This window comes from Aythya marila (genome assembly GCF_965140915.1).
Source record: "Aythya marila genome assembly, chromosome: 10".
Classification (NCBI taxonomy): domain Eukaryota; kingdom Metazoa; phylum Chordata; class Aves; order Anseriformes; family Anatidae; genus Aythya; species Aythya marila.
The window spans coordinates 12939817-12958525 of record NC_139051.1 but is presented as its reverse complement, the minus strand read 5'-3'; the positions used below and the strand labels follow the sequence as shown (position 1 = coordinate 12958525).

General features: G+C 64.9%; 2 protein-coding genes across 2 annotated transcripts; one reads left to right on the top strand and one right to left on the bottom strand.

Moving 5' to 3' along the window:
- The first annotated feature begins 2706 nt into the window (after positions 1-2706).
- On the top strand, positions 2707-15485 carry GNAI2 (G protein subunit alpha i2). Its single transcript, XM_082767991.1, has 9 exons — positions 2707-2885; positions 9884-9926; positions 10406-10547; positions 10875-11035; positions 12976-13104; positions 13788-13917; positions 14114-14267; positions 14595-14795; positions 14911-15485. Exons 1-8 carry the CDS (start codon positions 2768-2770, stop codon positions 14783-14785), a joined length of 1068 nt encoding a protein of 355 aa, XP_082624117.1. The 5' UTR covers positions 2707-2767; the 3' UTR covers positions 14786-14795; positions 14911-15485.
- Positions 15486-16307: 822 nt separating this feature from the next.
- GNAT1 (G protein subunit alpha transducin 1) lies at positions 16308-18687 on the bottom strand (the record flags this gene model as incomplete). Its single annotated transcript, XM_082768495.1, has 8 exons — positions 18461-18687; positions 17792-17834; positions 17558-17699; positions 17303-17460; positions 17089-17217; positions 16864-16993; positions 16634-16787; positions 16308-16498 (listed from the first exon to the last, which is right to left on the bottom strand). The coding sequence occupies exons 1-8, from the start codon at positions 18564-18566 to the stop codon at positions 16308-16310; spliced, it is 1053 nt and encodes a 350-aa protein (XP_082624621.1). The 5' UTR covers positions 18567-18687.
- Positions 18688-18709: the final 22 nt, after the last annotated feature.

The window sequence follows — 18709 nt, the reverse complement described above, 5'->3', positions numbered from 1 at the left end:
GAGGTGCGGGGCACGGCTCCCTCCACGACGGTGGGCAGCGGGGGCGGGCAGAGAGGGAGGCTGGGGTGGGGGGGGGGTGGGGATGCTCGCCAAGTAAATAAGAGACGTATTTTTTTACGGGGGTGGTGGAGGCTGGGACGCTTTTTATAAATACTGTATATAAGAGTAGATCTTTTTTAACGCGTTGCGTGGCTCTCGGTAGCTCCGGGGCCGTGGAGGGGGGTCGGGGTTGGCTGGCAGGGCACCAGCCCCAGCAGCCCTACCCCTGCCCACCTCTCCGGGCTGCCCGGGGGCGGCGCTTTTAAATTATAAGCGGGGGTTGGCTCTGTGCTGGAGGAGGGCGACCGAGGAAACCCGTGCGAGTAACAATAAAGAGTAAAAGAAGGCGTGAGGCCTGCCGGGGTGTCTGAGCAGGATGGGGGGGCTGCTGGCTGCGGGGGGACACACGGGGGGACGCACGGGGACGGGGGGGGCCGTGGGGACACGGGGACAGCGGGGACGCGGGGACAGCGCCGGGCTCCCCGGGCGCACGGCGGCGCTGCGCCCCCGCCGACGGCCGCGGCCGGGCTCCTGCGCGCAGCCCCGCGGGCGCCGTGGGGCGCTGCCGCCCTGCCCACGCGGGGCGTGGGGCCGGGGCACGGCGTGGGAGACCCCCGGCTGCCCTCGGGACGCCGCGGGGATCCCTCGGCCCTGCGGTGGAGCTCCGGTCCCCTCCCCGCCGCTGCCCTGTGGCTCCCTCATCCCGCAGGAGGTCCTGGCAGCCCGTGGGGCTGGCGCAGCGTGGGGGCTCCCACGCGTGGGGCTGTTTTCCCCGAGCAATCCCCTAGGAAAGTGCTCGGTGACAGCTGGGAGCAAATCCGGATCGCTGGCACCAAACAACCTCAGCGGTGGCTGCAGCTGGGAGGCACGGGGGTGCCACAGGGTGGCCGGGGGGGGGCAGTTTCCTGCGCGATGTGTGTGGGGACACGTCCTCCCCCCAGCGACAACGGGGGGCTGATTTTGTGGGTCCTCGGCTCTGGGAAATGAGGGTCCCCGTGGGGAGAGCTCAGCCTGGCACCAGTGCTCCCCGCAAGCTGGGGGCGCTGGCAGTGGCATGTTTGGAGCGTGACCTCCTGTCCCCAGCCATCCGGCAGTGTGACACACGGGTCCCCAGGTGCTGAGCCCCACGGCAGGTCCCCAAGCTCTGTGTTGCCACCCAGTGCCACCGGCTCCACTCTGAAGGCTGCCCTGGGACACAGGGACACGCACTGCCAGCCCCAGGGCTGTCCCCAGATAGCTGTGCCCAAAGCACCCCAGCCCCAGGTGGCCCAAAATGCAGTGCCCAGGCTCTGCCTCCCACCCCACACCCCCCCCACATCCCCATTGGGGTGCAGGCTGGCCCCACATCGCATCTCCAGAGGGAGCTGCAGGGACACCACAGGATACACAGTCCTCAGTAGTGTCTGCAGGGCCTGGGGAAGAGTTCCTAAACAGGGACAGCCCCACGCAGAGCACCCATGGGACACGGCAAGAGCCGAGCTGGGGCCAGGGCAGGAGGCCCCAGGTCACACCATGCCCCCTGTGCATCCACCAGGGACACACCATGCCCCGTGCGTGTCTGTTCTGGGGCACCATGTGGCACGGTGCACATCCGTACTGGGGAATGCCATGTCCCCGTGCACGGGTGTCCCGGGCACACCATGGTGCATTGCACACCTGTCCAGGTGCAAAACGTGGATCGATGCGCAGTGTCCTGGGGCAAATTGTGCCTCAAGTCACATCTGTCCTGGGCACAAAATGCCCCCGTGACGGTGATCCTGTGCACCTCTGTCCTGAGCCATACGTGGCCTGTCCTCAGGAGCACGGTGCCCCGCTGCACATCTCTCCTGGGCAAGCGATTTCCCCACACACCTCTGTCCTGTGCACCCCACAGCCCTGAGCTGTTTGTCCTGGGGCACCTCATGGCCCCGTGCATCGCTGTCCCGGGGAACACCACTGCTACATGCACCTCTGCTCTAGGGCACACCGTGGCCTCTCGCACACCTGCTTAGGGGCACCCCGTGACACCCCCATGTCCTGAGGCCTGCACACATCTATCACGGACACTTCGTGGCCCCCTACACGGCTGTGCTGGGGCACACTATGGAACAACGAGCCACATCTGGGGGCACACCAGGGCCCTTTACACGCTCCTGGGGCACACCAGAGCACCGCACTCCTCCGCTTGTGCACACATGAAGTGCGGTGCAACACACAACCATGCTGGAGCACACCGCACCCCGACACACATCACGGGGCACAGCATCACCCCAAACCCCTCTGCACTGCGCAGGCCCCATACATTTCCTTCCTTGGGTGCGTGGTGGCCCCATAAAGCCTGGGATGGGGCATGCCAGGGGGCAACCCACGGGTGTCCGACCACCCCGGGCACGTTTGGGCTGGGGCACGGCGATGGCCACGGGCACATCTGGGCTGGGTGCCCACAGCCCCGCACCCTACAGCTCCATGGCCCCATAGCCCCCACCCCACGCACCCCCAGCCCCACTCCGCACCCTCCCACCCCCCCTTTTCCCGCGCCCATTGCCCCGCCCCTTTTCCCCCTTTCCCCGCCCCCTCCTTATAACCACGCCCTCAAAACCGACCACGCCCACTCCCCCTCTAAGCCCCGCCCCTTCCCTCCAAGCCACGCCCCTTTCCCCTCCAGGCCCCGCCCCCCCGAGCCCCGCCCGCGCCGCGCCGCGCAGGGCAGGGCAGAGCCGGCGGAGCGCGGAGCGGAGGCGCCGCCGCCATGGGCTGCACCGTCAGCGCCGAGGACAAGGCGGCCGCCGAGCGCTCCCGCATGATCGACCGCAACCTGCGGGAGGACGGCGAGAAGGCGGCGCGGGAGGTCAAGCTGCTGCTGCTGGGTGAGCGGCGCCCCCCGACGGGCATCCCCATCCCCCCCCCCCCCCACCCTCCAACCTCCCCCCCCGTGCGCCGCCCCCGCTGGCATCACCCCCTCATCCCCATTCCCGACCCCATCCCGGTACCCTTAGGGTACCCCCCCACCCCCAGCCGGACCCCCCCTCCAGCCCCGGTGTCGCCCCCCCCCCCCCCGGTGCTTTCCTCCTCCTCCCCCCCCCCTCCAGCCCCGGGCATCCCCCGGCCGTGCCCCCGCCCTTCCCGTGGCTCCCCACCCCCTGCCCTCTTTTGGGGGCCGCCCCGCAGCCGCCCTGCGCTTCCACCCCCCCCATCTCCTGGGACCCCACCTCGCAAAAGGGGCGCTGCCCCCCTCTCCCACCCCCTCGCCGTGCTGCCCCCACCCCAGCTCCGCCCATCCCGGGCACCCCCAATCCCCCCCGGCTCGGTGCGGGGCGCAGGGACCCCCCCACGCACCCCTTTCCTCTCCCCGATCCCCCTCGGGGCCACCCCGCGGTGCCGCTCCCCTAACGGGACCGGGACACAGGGGATGCTGTGCGGGGCCCTCTCCCCGCCTCGCTCACACGGCGTTCGCTCGCTTTTGGGGCTGCCACCCCTGGACCCCCTCCATCCCCGGGGCACGGGAGGAGAGGAGAACCTCCCCATGGCTGCCTCTCGCCCGTCTTCTCGTCGCCCTCTTGGAGAGAGGAAGCCGAGAGCAGCAGGAAGTCATGGTGAAATCAGGCAGCCGCTTATTTGTGCAGCCGCCGCCTGCCCCGAGATGTCCGGAGGTACCGCTGGCTGCGAGGCTTCATCGCCGCCTTCTCGGCCCCATGCGCACCCCATCCCCGGAGCCGTCCCTCGCTGCTGCATAGGGATGGCTCTGGGGATTTTGGGGTGGGAGCTCGGGGCCGGGGGCTGCCCTCGCGCTGTGCGACCCGGCAGGAGGCACGGGCAGCCCCAGCCCCGCTGGTTTCCGGGGAGGGGAAGGCGCTGGCGGAGCGAAACCCCGCGGGTGTTGCAGGGCGGACACGTGGTGCCTCCGTCGCGTCGCGGCGGTGTGCCCGTCCTGGCCCCCCGTTATCTCCTCCCAGGTGGTGCTCGGGCACCCTGGGGGGCAGCCGGGTGCTTGGCGGCAGCGTGCCCCTGGTTTGGGATGGGAGATGCGGGAGCAGCGCTCGCTGCTCTCTGGCCGGGGGACCGAGGGGCAGCCGAGGGCGCACGGGGCACCCACAGCGCTCCCTGGGGCTGGCCCCGAGGTGGAGCCGAGGAGGAGGGCAGTTATGGGCCAGTCCGCTTCTCTGATCTCAGTGGGTTTCCAAAACCCAAAACAGAGCGAAAACACTCTTTTATTATTATTATTATTATTATTTTCCTCCGCCTAGCAGCTGTTCAAGCACAAACAGTGCCGGAGCCCTCCGCTGCTATTGACCAATTTCTGAACCGTGCGCCCGGAAAATGCACCGGTGGATGCCCCGGGGTGGCACCTGCTGCTGTGGGGGTCCCGGGTGCTGCACAGGAGGAGCCGGGAGCCCCCCCGGCTGGGCAGGGTGACGGGAGCTGCCAGCCGCCGCCAGCAGACGCCGCGGCTTCTGTGCGTGCTGGCGGGGCTCCCGGCGCTGCGCCCACAAATCAAAGCCCCTCAGTTGCCGCCTGGCGGCTCCTCCACCGCCGCGGGCGGGCTTCGCGCTGCCTCCCCCCCGGCACGGGGAGAGATGTTCCTGGCTCCTTCTGCCCGGCGCGAGGCAGAAGTGAAACCCTCGGTGTTGCCGGATCCTCGCCGCTGCCAAAAGCGGTGCTGGGCGTGCGGGGCCACCGGCCCCTTCCTCCCTGATGGCTTTTTTTTTTTTTTTTTTTTTTTCGTTTTCCGCCTGTTTTTGTGTTAGTTTGGTGAAGCAGACCCGGGTGCGCCTCGGGGCCTGTCGCTGAGGGCAGGGCTTGCAGACAGCAGGAGAAATCCAGTTCAGAGGGAGAGCCCCCCCCCAGCCTCAACCCACCCCTCAAACTCAGTGGGGTTTGGTTTGGGGTTCAGTGGGGAAGACGCGTGTGGCCCTTGGTGCTTCTGCCACCCATTCTGACGTGTTGCTGGCAGTGGACAAGCGGTACCCTGAGTGAGCAGTCCTGAAACCATTTTCTGCCTGTTTAGGATTATGAAGGAAGAGGGATTTCTTGGCTGCCAGCTCTCAGGCCGGAGCACGGAGGTGATCCATGCCTCTCACTCGGGTTTTGTGGGAAGCCCCCGCAGGCACCGCTGGCAAACCCAAACCCTTCCTGGAGCCCTCTCCGCGGGGAGCTGTGTGCTCCGTAGTGCCAGCTCGCACCCGGAGGCCTGTGTCGAGCTGACGGGGGAGCTGCATGTGGCTTCAGGGTGCTGCCGACGTGATGCCATCCCTCGGGGTGACGGTGGCTCCGTCCCGGGCTGCGTGCCGGCGGCGCCAGGCCCCGGGTTCACTCCCCAGCCGGGCCTTGCTGGGGAGGTGTCTGCGGCACCCGGGCTCAGCGACTTCTTCTGCTCGCACAAAAATAGAGGAAGGGAGGGACCAGCTGTGACTTTCGGCGGCGGCGTTTCCCCGGCGCTCACGGGGCTGCCGCTGGCTCGCGTGCCTGCGGGCGGCCGGCCCTGCAGCGCCTGCTCCTGCCTCGCTGCTTTTCCTTCCTCCCCGCCCTGCGCCGCTCTCCTCGCGGTGTGTGCGGGCAGGGGGAGGCAGCTGGGCCTGGTGGGGCTGCGAGCACCCCGGGGCAGTGCCCTCTGCTCCAACCTGTGCCACTCTGCGACCTGGGGGCAGCCGGCTGTGGGGTGGGGGCAGGTTGGGGAGCCCCCCGTGGGTGCTGGGTGTGCCCAGGCACCCAGCCTCGGCCTTGGTGCTTGCCCACGTCTGCAGATGTGTTGGTGACACGGGCGTGCAAACCTGCTGCAGGTTACAGAAGCCTCCCTGTGCAGCACCCAGGGGTGGGCACCGCTTGCCCTGTCCTGCCCCGGACATGGTCAGCTCTCTGCCCTGAGTCCCCACAGGGGCACAAAGGACCCGGTGTCACCGCAGCCCCAGGAGCAAAGGTGTAAAGGTGCCGGGGGGATGGTGGGAGAGAGTCGCTGTTCTGGGATTTCAGTGGCAGAAAGCAAGAAGGAAAGTTTCTTGGTTCCTGGAAAAAAAGGCACAGGAATAGTTCTGTCCGGCTTGTAAACGTCAGCGTCCCTTGTCGGTGGCAGGGGGGTGTTCAGAAAAGCCGTTCCTGGCCCAGACACTCCTCCCCTGCTTGCTCCGAACATCCTTCCCGCAGAGGATTTTTTTTTTTTTGGTGTGCTTTCAGCACTTTTTGCCAGAAAGCCACAGGCTGAGTCGCGTCTCCATCGGCTGCCTGGAAGCGGATGGCGTGGCTGGATGCAGCTGCGGTCCGGCCCGTGCTGCGTGTCCCAGGTGCCCCCCAGGTGCCCTGCACCCCTTTTGAGCCCCAATTCAGCACCTTCAAAGCCAAGCTCCGGTGTTTGGCCCCCTGAGATGGGCTGGGGGGGACACGCTGGGGTGTGATGGGGACACAGGGGCTGCTGTCCCCTCCGCCCTCTGCTCCGAGCTCCGTGCAGGCAGCCCTGGCACGGTGCTGTCCCCTCTCCCCTCGCAGCACCTGTGGGGGGGTTCGTGGGGACCCCCGGGTGGCAGCACCCACCCGGCTCCCCTGGGGCTGGCAGGGCCCTCCTGGAGAGCGGCCAGCTCTGTGCAGCAGTCAGATGGCCGCTTGGAAAAACACTCGGCGTTGCTGTGGCTTTTTTTTTTTTCTTACATGCAATTATTTTTAAAGCAATTTTCCATCTATTTTAGATAGCAAGGAAAATGTCGAGGGGAATCTTTTTTTTTTTTTTTTTAAGTCTTTTTTTTTTTTTTTTTTTTTTTTTTTTTTTTTTTAAGTCTTTTTCTTAGGTGACTACGCTTTTAATGCAGAGCTTTGAAAATCCCATTCAATGGCCAGTCCGAGGGACCAGTCCCTCGCCTGCCCGAGGGGTGCATCCTGGTGGCTGCCCAGGGCTGGGGATGTTTTCCAGCCCTGCTCCCAGTGATGCTGGGGTCTCCAAACTCTGGGGCTCTCCGAAAGGAAGCCGGATCCGCAGCCGAACAAGTTTCTCCTCGGCTGGGAGGCTGCGTTTTGGAGCTGGCCATCTGCTTGCTTACTTTTAAAATTTTAAAAGATTATTTTCAACGGGGAAAAGCAGCCCAGGAGCACACGCTCTCCTCCTATTTTTGTAGGACAGTCTGGGAATGAGTGTGGTCGTGTCCCAGCGGCCGTGATCCGGGCCAGGCCCGGCCGTAAAAAGGGCACGGGTGGCAGCATCGCGCCTCCATCCCTGGGGGCCGTGGGCAGTGCGCAGGCTGGGGACCCTCTGGAGTGCACGGGGTGGTGTGGGGGCACCGGGTGGGCTGTTCGGGCCGGGCAGGAGCGTCCTTCCTCACCGTGGGGACGATGCCCCTCTCTGGAAGCGCGTGCGCTAGCCTGGCCCCCTGTCCCGTGGTTGTGTCACGGCTGGTGGCCGGTACCTTTCTCGGGTACCGTGGTAAGGGGGGAGCTCCCAGCCTGGCCCCGAGGCTGGGCTGCTCGGCAGCAGCTTCCAGGGGTGCCCTGAGCCCTTGTGCTGTCCGTGTGGGGTTGTGAGGGGGTGGTTTGGCTCCCTGTACCCGCCTGGCATCGTGGGACTGCTGCACAGTGTCCCTGTCCCAGCTGCTGGCTGCGCGCTGGCGGCAGCACCTGGTCACACCGTGTGTAGTTCCTCAGGCAATTACTGGTTCATTAGGGAAAGGAGGTGATTTGGAAGGGAAATTGGAGGGGGAGGCTCATTGCGGTGATCCCGGTGTCCAGCCCAAGGGCTCTGCCCGTGCCGAGTGGTGCCCAGGTCTGGAGGCCCCATCCCACCCCGCGCTGGCACCCCCACCTCTGCAGGCACTGCTCGGGCTGGGATTAGGCTGTCAGAGTTAATGAGGTACTAAAGTGCTCCTGCTAAATACGGATTACGAAAGGGAAAAATGCCTTCCCCGCAGCTAACGTGACTCAACGCTCCGCTCGAAAACCGGCTCCGCACGCGTGCGCTGGAGGCCGGGCTCCGTCCCTCCCTGCGCTCCTCCTGCCGCGGGCCCTGCTGCAGGCGAGGGTCACGTCTGGGGAGCAGCTGTGGGGCCCTGGAGGCTGTGGGGAGAGGAGAGCAGCGATGTGCAGGCAGGGAGCGGGCTGGCTGTGCAGCCCCCGCCACAGGGACACCTCTACAGGCTGCAAGAGTGGGATTTATGGGTGCTTGGGGTGCGTGGGGTTGATGCTTGATGCCCTACGCCAGCTCCTGCTGTCACGGTGTCCCCGCATGGGGTTGGCACTGATGTTGCTCTCAGGACCCTTCTCCGTGCGTGGGGTGCTTGCATGGCCTGGGGTCCCCTGGGGCTGGCACTGTCCCTGTGTGGGGACCTGCCCTGTGCTGTGGCCCTGCAGCCAGCCCGTCTGAGCAGGGATTTTCCGCGCGGCGTGGCTGGCTGCGGGGATCCTTTTCCAAAGGAGACGGCCTTCGGAGACGGGGGGGAAGCTCTGGGTGGAAAGAAAGAAAGAAACCCGATCCGCCTCTCCAAACCAAGTACAGTTTTATTTCCGTCGGGTCAAGCCTGCGAGGTTCCAGCCAAATTGTGTATTTTGGGCCAAATGAGAAACACGTGTCATCCGCGGAGCCCCGTAACCAAAGAAAGATGCCGCAGATGCGTGCTGGGTCCTGCCTTGGGTGCGGGGTGCTGCTGCCTCGTGGCCCTGCGGCACGGGCTGGGGATAGAGGGATGCTCTGCCTGGAAGGCTCCAGGGTGTGACCCTCGCTGCTGGCACTCGGCTTTGGGGACAGCAGTTGGGGTTAAGAAGGACGGTGGCTTCAGGGACTTGGATGGGAGAGAGCAGCGGCAGCGTGGGAGGTGCGATAGGGGACACCTGGGGCAAGAGCCAAGAAAAGGCTCGCAGCAGCCACAAGTGCGGTGCCGCCACGTTTTCGCAAGAGCAGAGCAGCTGAAACAGGCAGCGGGCTCCTGGTGCCGTGGTGAGCTTATAACCCCTGTGTGGCCTCGTTGTACCTGGGCTGTGTGGGGCCACGGTGCTCCCCACGAGGGCACTCGGCTGTCACCCGTGCAGAAGGTGACGTCTGCCCGTGCCCCGCCAGCCGCCTTGCTCCCTGCTGCTGCGTCTCAGCCGCAACCACGAGCTGTGCTTTTGCAGGTTAATTTTAGCATAATCTCCACTTTTTGAGCTCCTCTGTAATCTCTCTTCCCCCTCTGTGGCCAGCGGCGGAGCAGCCCTGCCGTTGGCTGCTTGGGGCCCTCTTTAAGGGCGGCTCTGTGGCCACCGGGACCTTCCAGCAGTGCCCGGGGTGCGAGCAGCCCGTGTGGCAGGGGGCTGGGGCCAGGTCTGAAGCGTGGCCTGGGCTGGGGGATCCCCACAGAGGGCTGGAAGAGGCTTTCCCAGCTGCCGTGCTGCTGGGACCTCACACCGGAGGACCCTAGGGCTTGCATCCCACCTGACTTTGCCATCGGCATCCCCCAGGGGTGCTGCTCGAAGCCCCTGCGCAGGGGGATTGCTCCGGGCCATTGTCCCAGCCCAGAGAAGGGACAAGGGATGGGCAGCGTCCCTTCGAGCTTCCCCTTTCAGCTTCCCCTTTCAGCAGCCAGGATGACTTCACTCCTTCCGCCCTCCCGGCCCCGGGGAGGGACAGCCTGGTGCGAGCTGCACGTCCCCTCTTCTCGGGGTGGTGGCGGAGCTGCCACTGAGGGTGACACATCCCCGGCCGATGCCAAACCTGCCTGGGTTTTTCCCAGCCATGCCGATGACCCTGAGTGTCACAGAACGGCCCTGTGCTGGGTTCTGTCCCCTCAGCCTTGCTCTCCTGTTGTCATAGCGCCGCCGGGGTCCCAGCGTGTGGTGGGGTATCCGCGGTGGCAGGGGGATCCCTGGCTTCAGGGTGCAGCTCACAGCTCATCTGTGTGTCTGTCCCCTTCCTCCGCAGGTGCTGGTGAGTCTGGGAAGAGCACCATCGTCAAACAGATGAAGTGAGTAGTCCGCAGGCCTGCCCCGTCCCTCCCAGCACCCCAAAGACTGGTTATGGCTGTCCCAAATGTCCCCAGCGCCCCTGCCACCAGGCTAGTGCCAGTGGGGGCAGTAACCCAGCGCGCTCTCCTTTGAATATTTCATCGGCGTGTGGTTAGAGGAGGCGGTGAGCTCGGGTGCCTGTGGCTGTGCCGAGTGCCACCGTGAAAGCCAATACCTGACGGGGAGGAGCGGGGCTGCTGGGGACGTCCCCATCCCTGGTGGGGCACCGTGGGTGCTGCCAGGCTGTCCCCAGCATGAGGAAAGGCTCCGAGCTGGTGGTGCTGGCTGCTGGGGTACTGCGGTGCTGAGTGTGTCCTCGGTATCTATCTGAGGTGGTGCCGGAGCTGGAGCAGCTTCCCAGGCTTGAAGAGGTTGTGGGAAGCCCCCGGCTGCTGGCACCATGCTCGGGGCAGAGCCTGACCCTGTCCCCTGCCCCCAGGATCATCCATGAAGATGGCTACTCGGAGGAGGAGTGCCGGCAGTACAAAGCCGTGGTCTACAGCAACACAATCCAGTCCATCATGGCCATCATCAAGGCCATGGGGAACCTGCAGATTGACTTCGGGGATTCCTCCAGAGCGGTGCGTGCCCCCGTGTGTGTCCCAGCCCCTCTGGGGAGCAGAAGCTGCCAGCGCTGAACCTGGGCTCAGGGTGGCCCTGCCCAAGCTCTGCTGTCCCCTGGGCTGTGACCTCCTGGCCCTGAAGATAGGGTGGGGGGACCCAAAGCATAAACAGTAGGAGGAAAGGGGAAAGCCACGGGCTTCCTGGGTTGGGAGAGGTGATTTTTGCCCATCCTGAGTTTTTTTTTTTTCCTGCGGGTGTCTACGATGGGCAGCCTTAGCATGGGGTGGTGTCCCCAGGGCTTGTGGAGGGTGGCAGAGCTGACGCCCATCCCTGTTCTCCCGCAGGACGACGCTCGCCAGCTCTTTGCGCTCTCCTGCGCTGCGGAAGAGCAGGGCATCATGCCCGAGGACCTTGCCAACGTGATCCGGAGGCTGTGGGCTGACCACGGGGTCCAGGCCTGCTTTAACCGCTCTCGCGAATACCAGCTGAACGACTCCGCCGCCTAGTGAGTACCCTTCTTCCTTCTCTCCCTCTTTCGGTGGGGTTGAGGAGCAGGTTTGGGGCTGTGCCCCCCGTCACGTACTCACACCAGGTCCCTGCAGTGTCCCCGCTCCCCAGCCAGGACCCTCCTTTCCGGGCTCGGGCCCCTCACCCCCCTCCGTGCTGGGTGCAGGTTTTCTTCGCGCGGGTGCTGCTCCCAGTGCTGGTTCACCTTGCAAGAAGATGGTTAGTGCTGAATTTCCTCCTGGGTAGAGGTTTTCTGTTTTTTTGTTTTGTTTTTGTTTCCCCCCCCCTCCTTGCTATGGTTGTTTAAATGGGAAGGGAAGAGCCTGGCGAGATGTCTCTGCTATCCGGCGACCAGGGTTTCCTCCTGGTCATTTCTCCCCCACGGCTGTTTGCATAGGGAGTGAGTAACCACAGGGGGAAAAACCCCAAAGAAATGTGGGGATGCTTATTCTGAGCGGGATGCACAAGGTAGCTTCTTTAGTTGATTGTTTGTTTTTTTTTTTCCAAATGAGTTCATGTGGGAAAAAATCGGCATTATGCTAGCGTATTAGCTGGCAAACTCGTGCTTAGATAGGTAAATTGACTGCATCTGGTTCAATTTATCCCTAAAGAGATTTATTAAATAAGTTAAGCTGCCTAAAGCATGATCGCTCTTCTGCGCTGGGATCACCAGCGGGAACGATGCCGGAGAGACGACTGCCGGAGAAGACACAGCGGTGGCAGCCCTGTGCTCGGTCGCAGGCACTTGCCGCGTTGGGTCCCTCTGGCAGAGGCTCCAGCCCAGAGCCTTCCCGCCGTCCCTACAGCTCCGGGGACGCTGAGACCCGCAATTCACGCACGTGTGTCTTCCAAAGAGATCGTCCTAGCAGCGTTCGTGCCACACCCAGCGTGCTACGAGTGTCGGGCTAGTGTTAATGAAGAGACTACTTTAGCTCACGCTAGCGAGCTGCGGCCTCGGCCTTCACCCCGTGGGCCGGGGGCGATGCCTGCAGGCGCTGCACCATGCAGGGCCGGGGACACTGCGGGGCTGGGGACACCGCAGCTGCGGGGCGCGGAGCTGGTGGCGCAGGCTGGGCGCTGGGTCCGAGCACCAAGCACCGCCGCGGCCCTGCCTCCCCAGCGCTGGTTTCCTGTTTTTGTGTCAGCCGGAGGCCGGCTGCGTTTCCGGCTGTTTTCGAGCGCGCCGGGGAGGTGCGGCCTGGCTCCGGCTGCGCCCGCGCTGCACCACCCGCACCCACCCCGGCGCCCCCCGGCCCCGCGCCCACCACCGCGGCCGTGGTGCCTGCGAGCTCGGCGCGGCTCTCCCCAGATTACGAGGGGGGGGCACCTAATTCTCCCGGGGGAAGCAGCCTGCTTATCGTAACCCAATTAACTTGAGCCGGAGCGATTAAAGCTGGCGGCCGCTCCGGCGAGGAGCGGGGACGTCCCTACCGGGAGCCGAGGCCTGTGCCCGTTTCCTCCGGGGGGGGGATGAAGCCCTTTGTGTTTGCTTTTTTTTTTTTTTTTTTTTTTTTTTTTTTGTGACTGTAAATGGCACGGCGCCAGAAATTGTTTCCGCTGGCGCTGTGGCCCGTTGCCGTGGCGATGAATACTTTCCTCTTTCCGTTCCCCCCCCCTTCCCTCCCCGCCGCGAGCCGGGGAAGCGTTACGGCTGCGCGGGCCCCGGTGCTGCGGCCTCGTCTCCTTGCATCCCCCGTGTCCCCACTGCTGCGTCATCGGGAGGGCTGGTGGCTCCCCGAGGGGCTGCGTGGCCCTGTCCCCGTGTTCCCAGCCCGTAAGGGGTCTCTGGGCTATGGATGGGGGGTGTCTGCACGCTGGGGGCTCGGCGTTGCCCAGCCCGGTTGGTGCCTGGTGCCACCCCTGGGATGTCCCCCAGCACGCAGGATGTCCCCTGCCCCACCACCCGGCTTACACAGCGCCCTTCTGCTCCCTCCCCAGCTACCTGAATGACCTGGAGAGGATAGCCCGGGCCGACTACATCCCCACCCAGCAGGATGTGCTGCGGACCAGGGTGAAGACCACCGGCATCGTGGAGACCCACTTCACCTTCAAGGACCTCCATTTCAAGTACGCCCAGCCCTTCCGCAGACACGAGCCCTCCTCCCCTGGCCTCAGAGGGCTGAATCCTGCTTGGGTGCTGGGGCCAACGTGCCCTAGCCCTGCTGGTGTGCGGGGCTGGTGCTGAGCTTCTGGTGGTGGTGATGTTGGGGTTACTCTGGGATTGGGATGGGAGCACATCTGCCGAAACTCCTGCCTCAACCGAGGCTGTGTGGTGGCTGTTCCACACCGCTCCAAGGCTTGGAGGAGCCAGCAGAGACAGGCAGAATGGGTTCAGGGCCCCTGGGTGGGGGTTTTGGGGCACAGCAGGGATGAAACCCCTCCAGCAGCCGAGCAGTCAAAGATCTGTAAGTGGAGGATGCAGCGCTGCCGCCGGGCTCTGCTCTGTGGAGCCAGGGCATCCTCTGGTGCCCAGAGTGGGAGAGGCACCTGGTGCGCTTCATCCCGTCCATCCTCCCATAGCTACGTCCCCAGCTCTAGCCCAAACCCAGCAGCGCCCACTCGGGGTCTGCGGGGTCATCTTTGGAGGTGGGCACAGGGCCGTGACACCTCCAGGCACGGGCAGCCTGATCCTGCCCCTGTTTGCCCTTTGCTGGACACCTTCTCCTGGGTCTGCTGGGGAAACTGAGGCAGGGCTGGGGGTGCTGGTGGGGCCGGGAGTGCTGCCTGCCCACGCTGCCTCTGCTCCGCAGGATGTTCGACGTGGGCGGCCAGCGCTCGGAGCGCAAGAAGTGGATCCACTGCTTCGAGGGGGTGACGGCCATCATCTTCTGCGTGGCCCTCAGCGCCTACGACCTGGTGCTGGCAGAAGACGAGGAGATGGTAAGTTGAAGGGGGGTGGACATCCAGGTTTGGGGTGGTCCAGGTTTGGGGTGCCCTCTCCAGGAGCCCCCTGTGCAGTGCCGGACCCCGTGCTCTGCTCTGGTGGCCACCAGTGTCCCAGCCCAGCCTGGTGGCCAAATGGAAGGCTGGCGGCACGGTGCCTGCCCCTGCCTCACACGGTGCTGTCCCCTGCCAGAATCGGATGCACGAGAGCATGAAGCTGTTCGACAGCATCTGCAACAACAAGTGGTTCACGGACACGTCCATCATCCTCTTCCTCAACAAGAAGGACCTCTTCGAGGAGAAGATCGTGCACAGCCCCCTGACCATCTGCTTCCCCGAGTACAGCGGTACGGAGCCGGCAGCAGCGGCTGCGTGGGGCTTCCCCTGCCAGGGGAGGCTGGCGGTGGGCTGGGCAGCGGTGGTCCCTGCCCAAGAAGCCTTTGGGGCTCTGTAGTGAATCCTTAGGGCTGGAGGGGTGTCCCCGCAGTGCGTGGGGGGGGGTCCTGATATGGCCATCCTGCCACATGGCCCTGGGGAGCAAAGCGTGGGGTTTGGTGGCGTGTGGGGTGCTGTGGGGCTGGGTGGGTTTGGGGTTAGCCCAGGGGGGTGAGGGTGGCTCTGCCGCTGCTGTGTGGTGCCGTGGGGCATCCCCAGCCTCGCCTTCCCCTCTCCAGGTGCCAACAAGTACGACGAGGCAGCCGGCTACATCCAGAGCAAGTTCGAGGACCTGAACAAGCGGAAGGACACCAAGGAGATCTACACGCACTTCACCTGCGCCACCGACACCAAAAACGTGCAGTTTGTCTTTGATGCCGTCACCGACGTCATCATCAAAAACAACCTGAAGGACTGCGGGCTCTTCTGAGGGTGGCGAGGTGGGTGCCGGCAGGGACAGGAGGAGCACTGCCCTCAGCCCTGTGTCCCCTATGTCCCCCCCCAACCCCTGTCCCCAGCCCCGGTCCTGCTCACGGGTCTCTCTCTCTCCCTTAGGTCGTGCCGACGAAGGAAGGAGCGCGCTGCCCAGCGATTTCTGCTTCTCCTCTTTGGTTTCATCCCCCCCCCGGCCCCGATTCTCCCCTAAAGAGACATTCTGGTGACGACTGTGGCAGTGGGGTGGGAGTGCGCTGCCCATGGCGCCCAGCCTGGGGCCGTCCCCACCATCCCCTACAGCCGCCGGTCCCTCCGTCCTCCCCCCCGTGTCCCCCCCCTTGGCCAGTGGGGCCGGGGGCAGGGGCTTTTCCCTCGTGGTTGCTAACCAGTCACCCCAGCCCCTTTTTTTTATTGGGTTCCAGGAAATCACTTCTGCACCGTTTACATCCAAAAAAGTCGTGCCCGGGGGGTGCCGCGGGGCTCCCACCACCGCAGGGGCCGGTGAAGGGACCCCCACCCCCCCATGAGGAGCCACGACTGATAACATTCCTTTTAAAAAACAGAAAAGACAAAAAAAAAAAAAAAAAACACACAAAAAACCAAACCCAAACCCACACACCGACACACACACACACACACACAGAGCTTGGTTTACGTTGCTTTTTAAAGAAACCTTTTTAAGAAACTATTTAAAAGCGTCAAGTGCTAAGTGGTCGCGTCGTCTTGGTGCAGGTAATGCCGAAACCGTGTGCCTTGTGTGGGGGGGGCCCCTCCGGCGCACGGGGGGCTGCGTGCCCCCCCCCTCCCACCCCCCCTTGTCCGGCGCTGGGCCGGGGGGAGAGGGCGGCCGCCCCCCCCCCCCCCCCACGGCCCTCTCTAATAGAGCCTAGTGCATAGGGCTAGCTGCGCTGGCGGGGGACACCCTGCTGTACAGAGCAGCCCCCCCCCTATTTCCCTCCCCAGCTCTGTCCCCCGTTTTCCCCCCCCCTTTCCCCCCCCCCCCCCCAGGAGCCAGGCCCCGCTTTTCCCACGGGATGTTTTACCGAATTGTTCACGTGGTTTGAAATAATAAAATGTAGAAAGAAAAAAAAAAAAAAAAGAATGCGCCCCCCCCCATCCCTCGATGTGGCTGCTTTCCTCCTCCCTGGGGAGGGACTCGCGGGCTGAAGGGGGGAGTGGAGATGCAGGAGGGGACTCCTAGGGGTGGGAACTATGGACTGGGAGCCCCCCCAGGTTGTCCCCACGTTTTTGGGGGTCCCCCAGCAGCGCTGGCTCCCCCTTTGCTGGGGAGGTGCTACCCAAGGACCCCAAGCCCCCAGTGTCACCCATGGTGCTCGCAGGCAGGGGGGTGACCTTGGGGAGGGGACAGGGCTGTGGCCAAATGCCTGGGGGGGCTCTGGAGCTGCGCAGGTCACATCGCCGGCATCTGGGGACGAGCAGAGGCGGTGGCAGAGGGGGGTTAGGGGCACCAGCGGGGTGTGGGAGGGGGGTGGGAGGGGGTTGGTGGGGGCCGGGGCTCAGAAGAGCCCGCAATCCTTGAGGTTCTCCTTGATGATGATGTCGGTGACGGCGTCGAAGACGAACTTGACGTTCTCGGTATCGGTGGCACAGGTCATGTGCGAGTAGATCTCCTTCACGTCCCGCCGCATGTTCAGCTCCAGGAACTGCAGCTTGATGTAGTTGCCGGCGTCGTCGTAGGTGTTGGGACCTGGTAGCAAGGCAGGGCCGTGTGTCCCCCCCCCAACCCCTTCCCAGTGGGTGCCCCTCAAAGGGGGGCTGGCACCCGAAGCTTCACCGCCCCCCTCGCGGCCTGCCCCCGGCGGAGGAGCCACGGCCGCCTCACCGTCATAGTCGGGGAAGCAGATGCTGAGGTGGGCCTTCTTGATCTTCTCCAGGAAGACGTCCTTCTTGTTCAGGAAAAGGACGATGGAGGTGGTGGCGAAGTAGCGGTGGTTGCAGATGCTGTTGAAGAGGTGCAGGCTCTCGTGCATGCGGTTCTGTGGAGGGACACGGCCCCATTAGCCCCATTTCAGCCCCCCTCTGCCCCCCCCAACCCCCAGCACGGCCACTCACCACTTCGTCGTCCTCCACCAGGACCATGTCGTAGGCGCTGAGGGCCGCGATGAAGATGATGCAGGTCACCCCCTCGAAGCAGTGGATCCACTTCTTGCGCTCCGAGCGCTGCCCGCCCACGTCGAACATCCTGGGCAGGACCAGGAGGGCTCAGCACGCCCCCCCCCACCCCCTGACCACCCCCACGCTGGGCAAGGGGGGCAGGGGGGGGTGCTCAACCCCTACCTGAAGTTGAGGTCCTTGAAGGAGAACTGGGTCTCGATGATGCCGGTGGTTTTGACACGGGAGCGCAGCACGTCCTGCTCCGTGGGGACGTAGCCGGGGGTCACCAGGCGCTCCAGGTCCGACAGGTAGCTGCCCAGGCACACCGCGGGCATCAGACATCTCCCACCAGGGGCTGCACCCACGGGTGCCCCCCTGCCCTCCCCTCAGCACGTACTATCCAGCCGAGTCGTTGAGCTGGTACTCGGAGGCACGGTCGAAGCAGGCTTGGATGCCCGCGTCCTTCCAGAGCCGCCCGATGATGTCTGACATCTCCTTGGGCATGGTGCCCTCCTCGATGGTGTCCGAGAGGTGCAGCAGCTTGCGGGCGTCATCCTGCGCGGGACAGGGACTCAGCAGGGTCAGGGGGGGACAGTGACTCATTTTAGGGGTGGGGGGGGGGTCCCCGTGCCCTGCACTGAGTGCCCCTCACCTGGCGGGCCGAGTCGCCGTACTGGATGTTGAGGGTGCTCATGGCCCGCACTATGGCCAGCATGGACTGCAGCGTGTTGCTGTAGATGATGGCGATGAACTCCAAGCATTCCTCCAGCGAGTAACCGTCCTGGTGGATAATCCTGGCCGGGACGGGGGGCATGGGGCTGAGCTGGGCACCGAGGGGTGTGGGGAACCCGTGGGCTGCCCCCCACCAGCCTCCCCCAACACTTACTTCATCTGCTTGACGATGGTGCTCTTCCCTGACTCCCCTGCCCCTGTGGAGGCAAAGCAGGGTCACAGCGGTGGTCGCCTTTTTTTTGGGGGGGGCTGCGTGCACAGCAAAGCATCCTGCAGCCCCCGGGCGGGGAGGGGGTCACGGTGGGGTCTGGGAGGGCTCTGGGGTTGTGCTGATGCTGCAGCCCCCAGGACAGGGCGATGGGAGCTGTGGGGGGCTCAGCTGGGGACATTCTGGGGGGACCAGGGTTGGGATGGGGGCACGGTGTGGCAGCGCAGGGGGGGAACACCCTGGGCTGGGACATGGGGGGAGACAGCACCCATGGGAGCACTGAGCACCACCGGGGGGACTGAGAGGGACCTGCAGTGCTGGGGGGACACAGGGGGAGACCCTGGAGCTGGAGCCGTGGCTGGGAGGGATTTGGGGGTGCCTCGGAGCAGCGGGGGACTGGGGTGGGTTTGGGGATGCCCAAGAGTGTGTATGGGGTGCTTGGGGGGATAGAGGGCGGTCTGTAGGATGAGCTGGGTGAGTTTAAGTGGTGCTGGGGATCTTGGGGCTGCTGGGTGGGCTGCGGGGCTGCAGCACAGGAGGTTTGGGCACCCCTTCCCCAAAACCCTGACCCCCCCCCCCCCCCAACCAACCCCTCACGAGGCCGTGCCCGCCTACCCAGCAGCAGCAGCTTGACGGTCCTGGCATCCTTCTCAGCGTCCTCCTTCAGCTTCTTCTCCAGCTCTCGCGAGTGCTTCTCCTCGGCGCTGGCCCCGGCGCCCATCCTCGCCTCCGCCGCCCGCCGGCTCGCCCGCTCGGTGGAGGTCAGCACCAGGACGGGCAGCGTGCGCCAGCCCCCCGACGCCTCCAGCGCTCGCCCACCGCCCGACTGCTGCCGCTGCCGCCGCCGCTGCCGCCACCGGCACC

Bases quoted from the DNA above. Each gene is read 5' to 3' on its own strand.
- GNAI2 (XM_082767991.1), top strand. From the start codon at position 2,768: ATGGGCTGCACCGTCAGCGCCGAGGACAAGGCGGCCGCCGAGCGCTCC. The intron at 2,886-9,883 runs GTGAGCGGCGCC...CTTCCTCCGCAG, and splicing joins GGTCAAGCTGCTGCTGCTGG to GTGCTGGTGAGTCTGGGAAG. The intron at 11,036-12,975 runs GTGAGTACCCTT...CTCCCTCCCCAG, and splicing joins CTGAACGACTCCGCCGCCTA to CTACCTGAATGACCTGGAGA.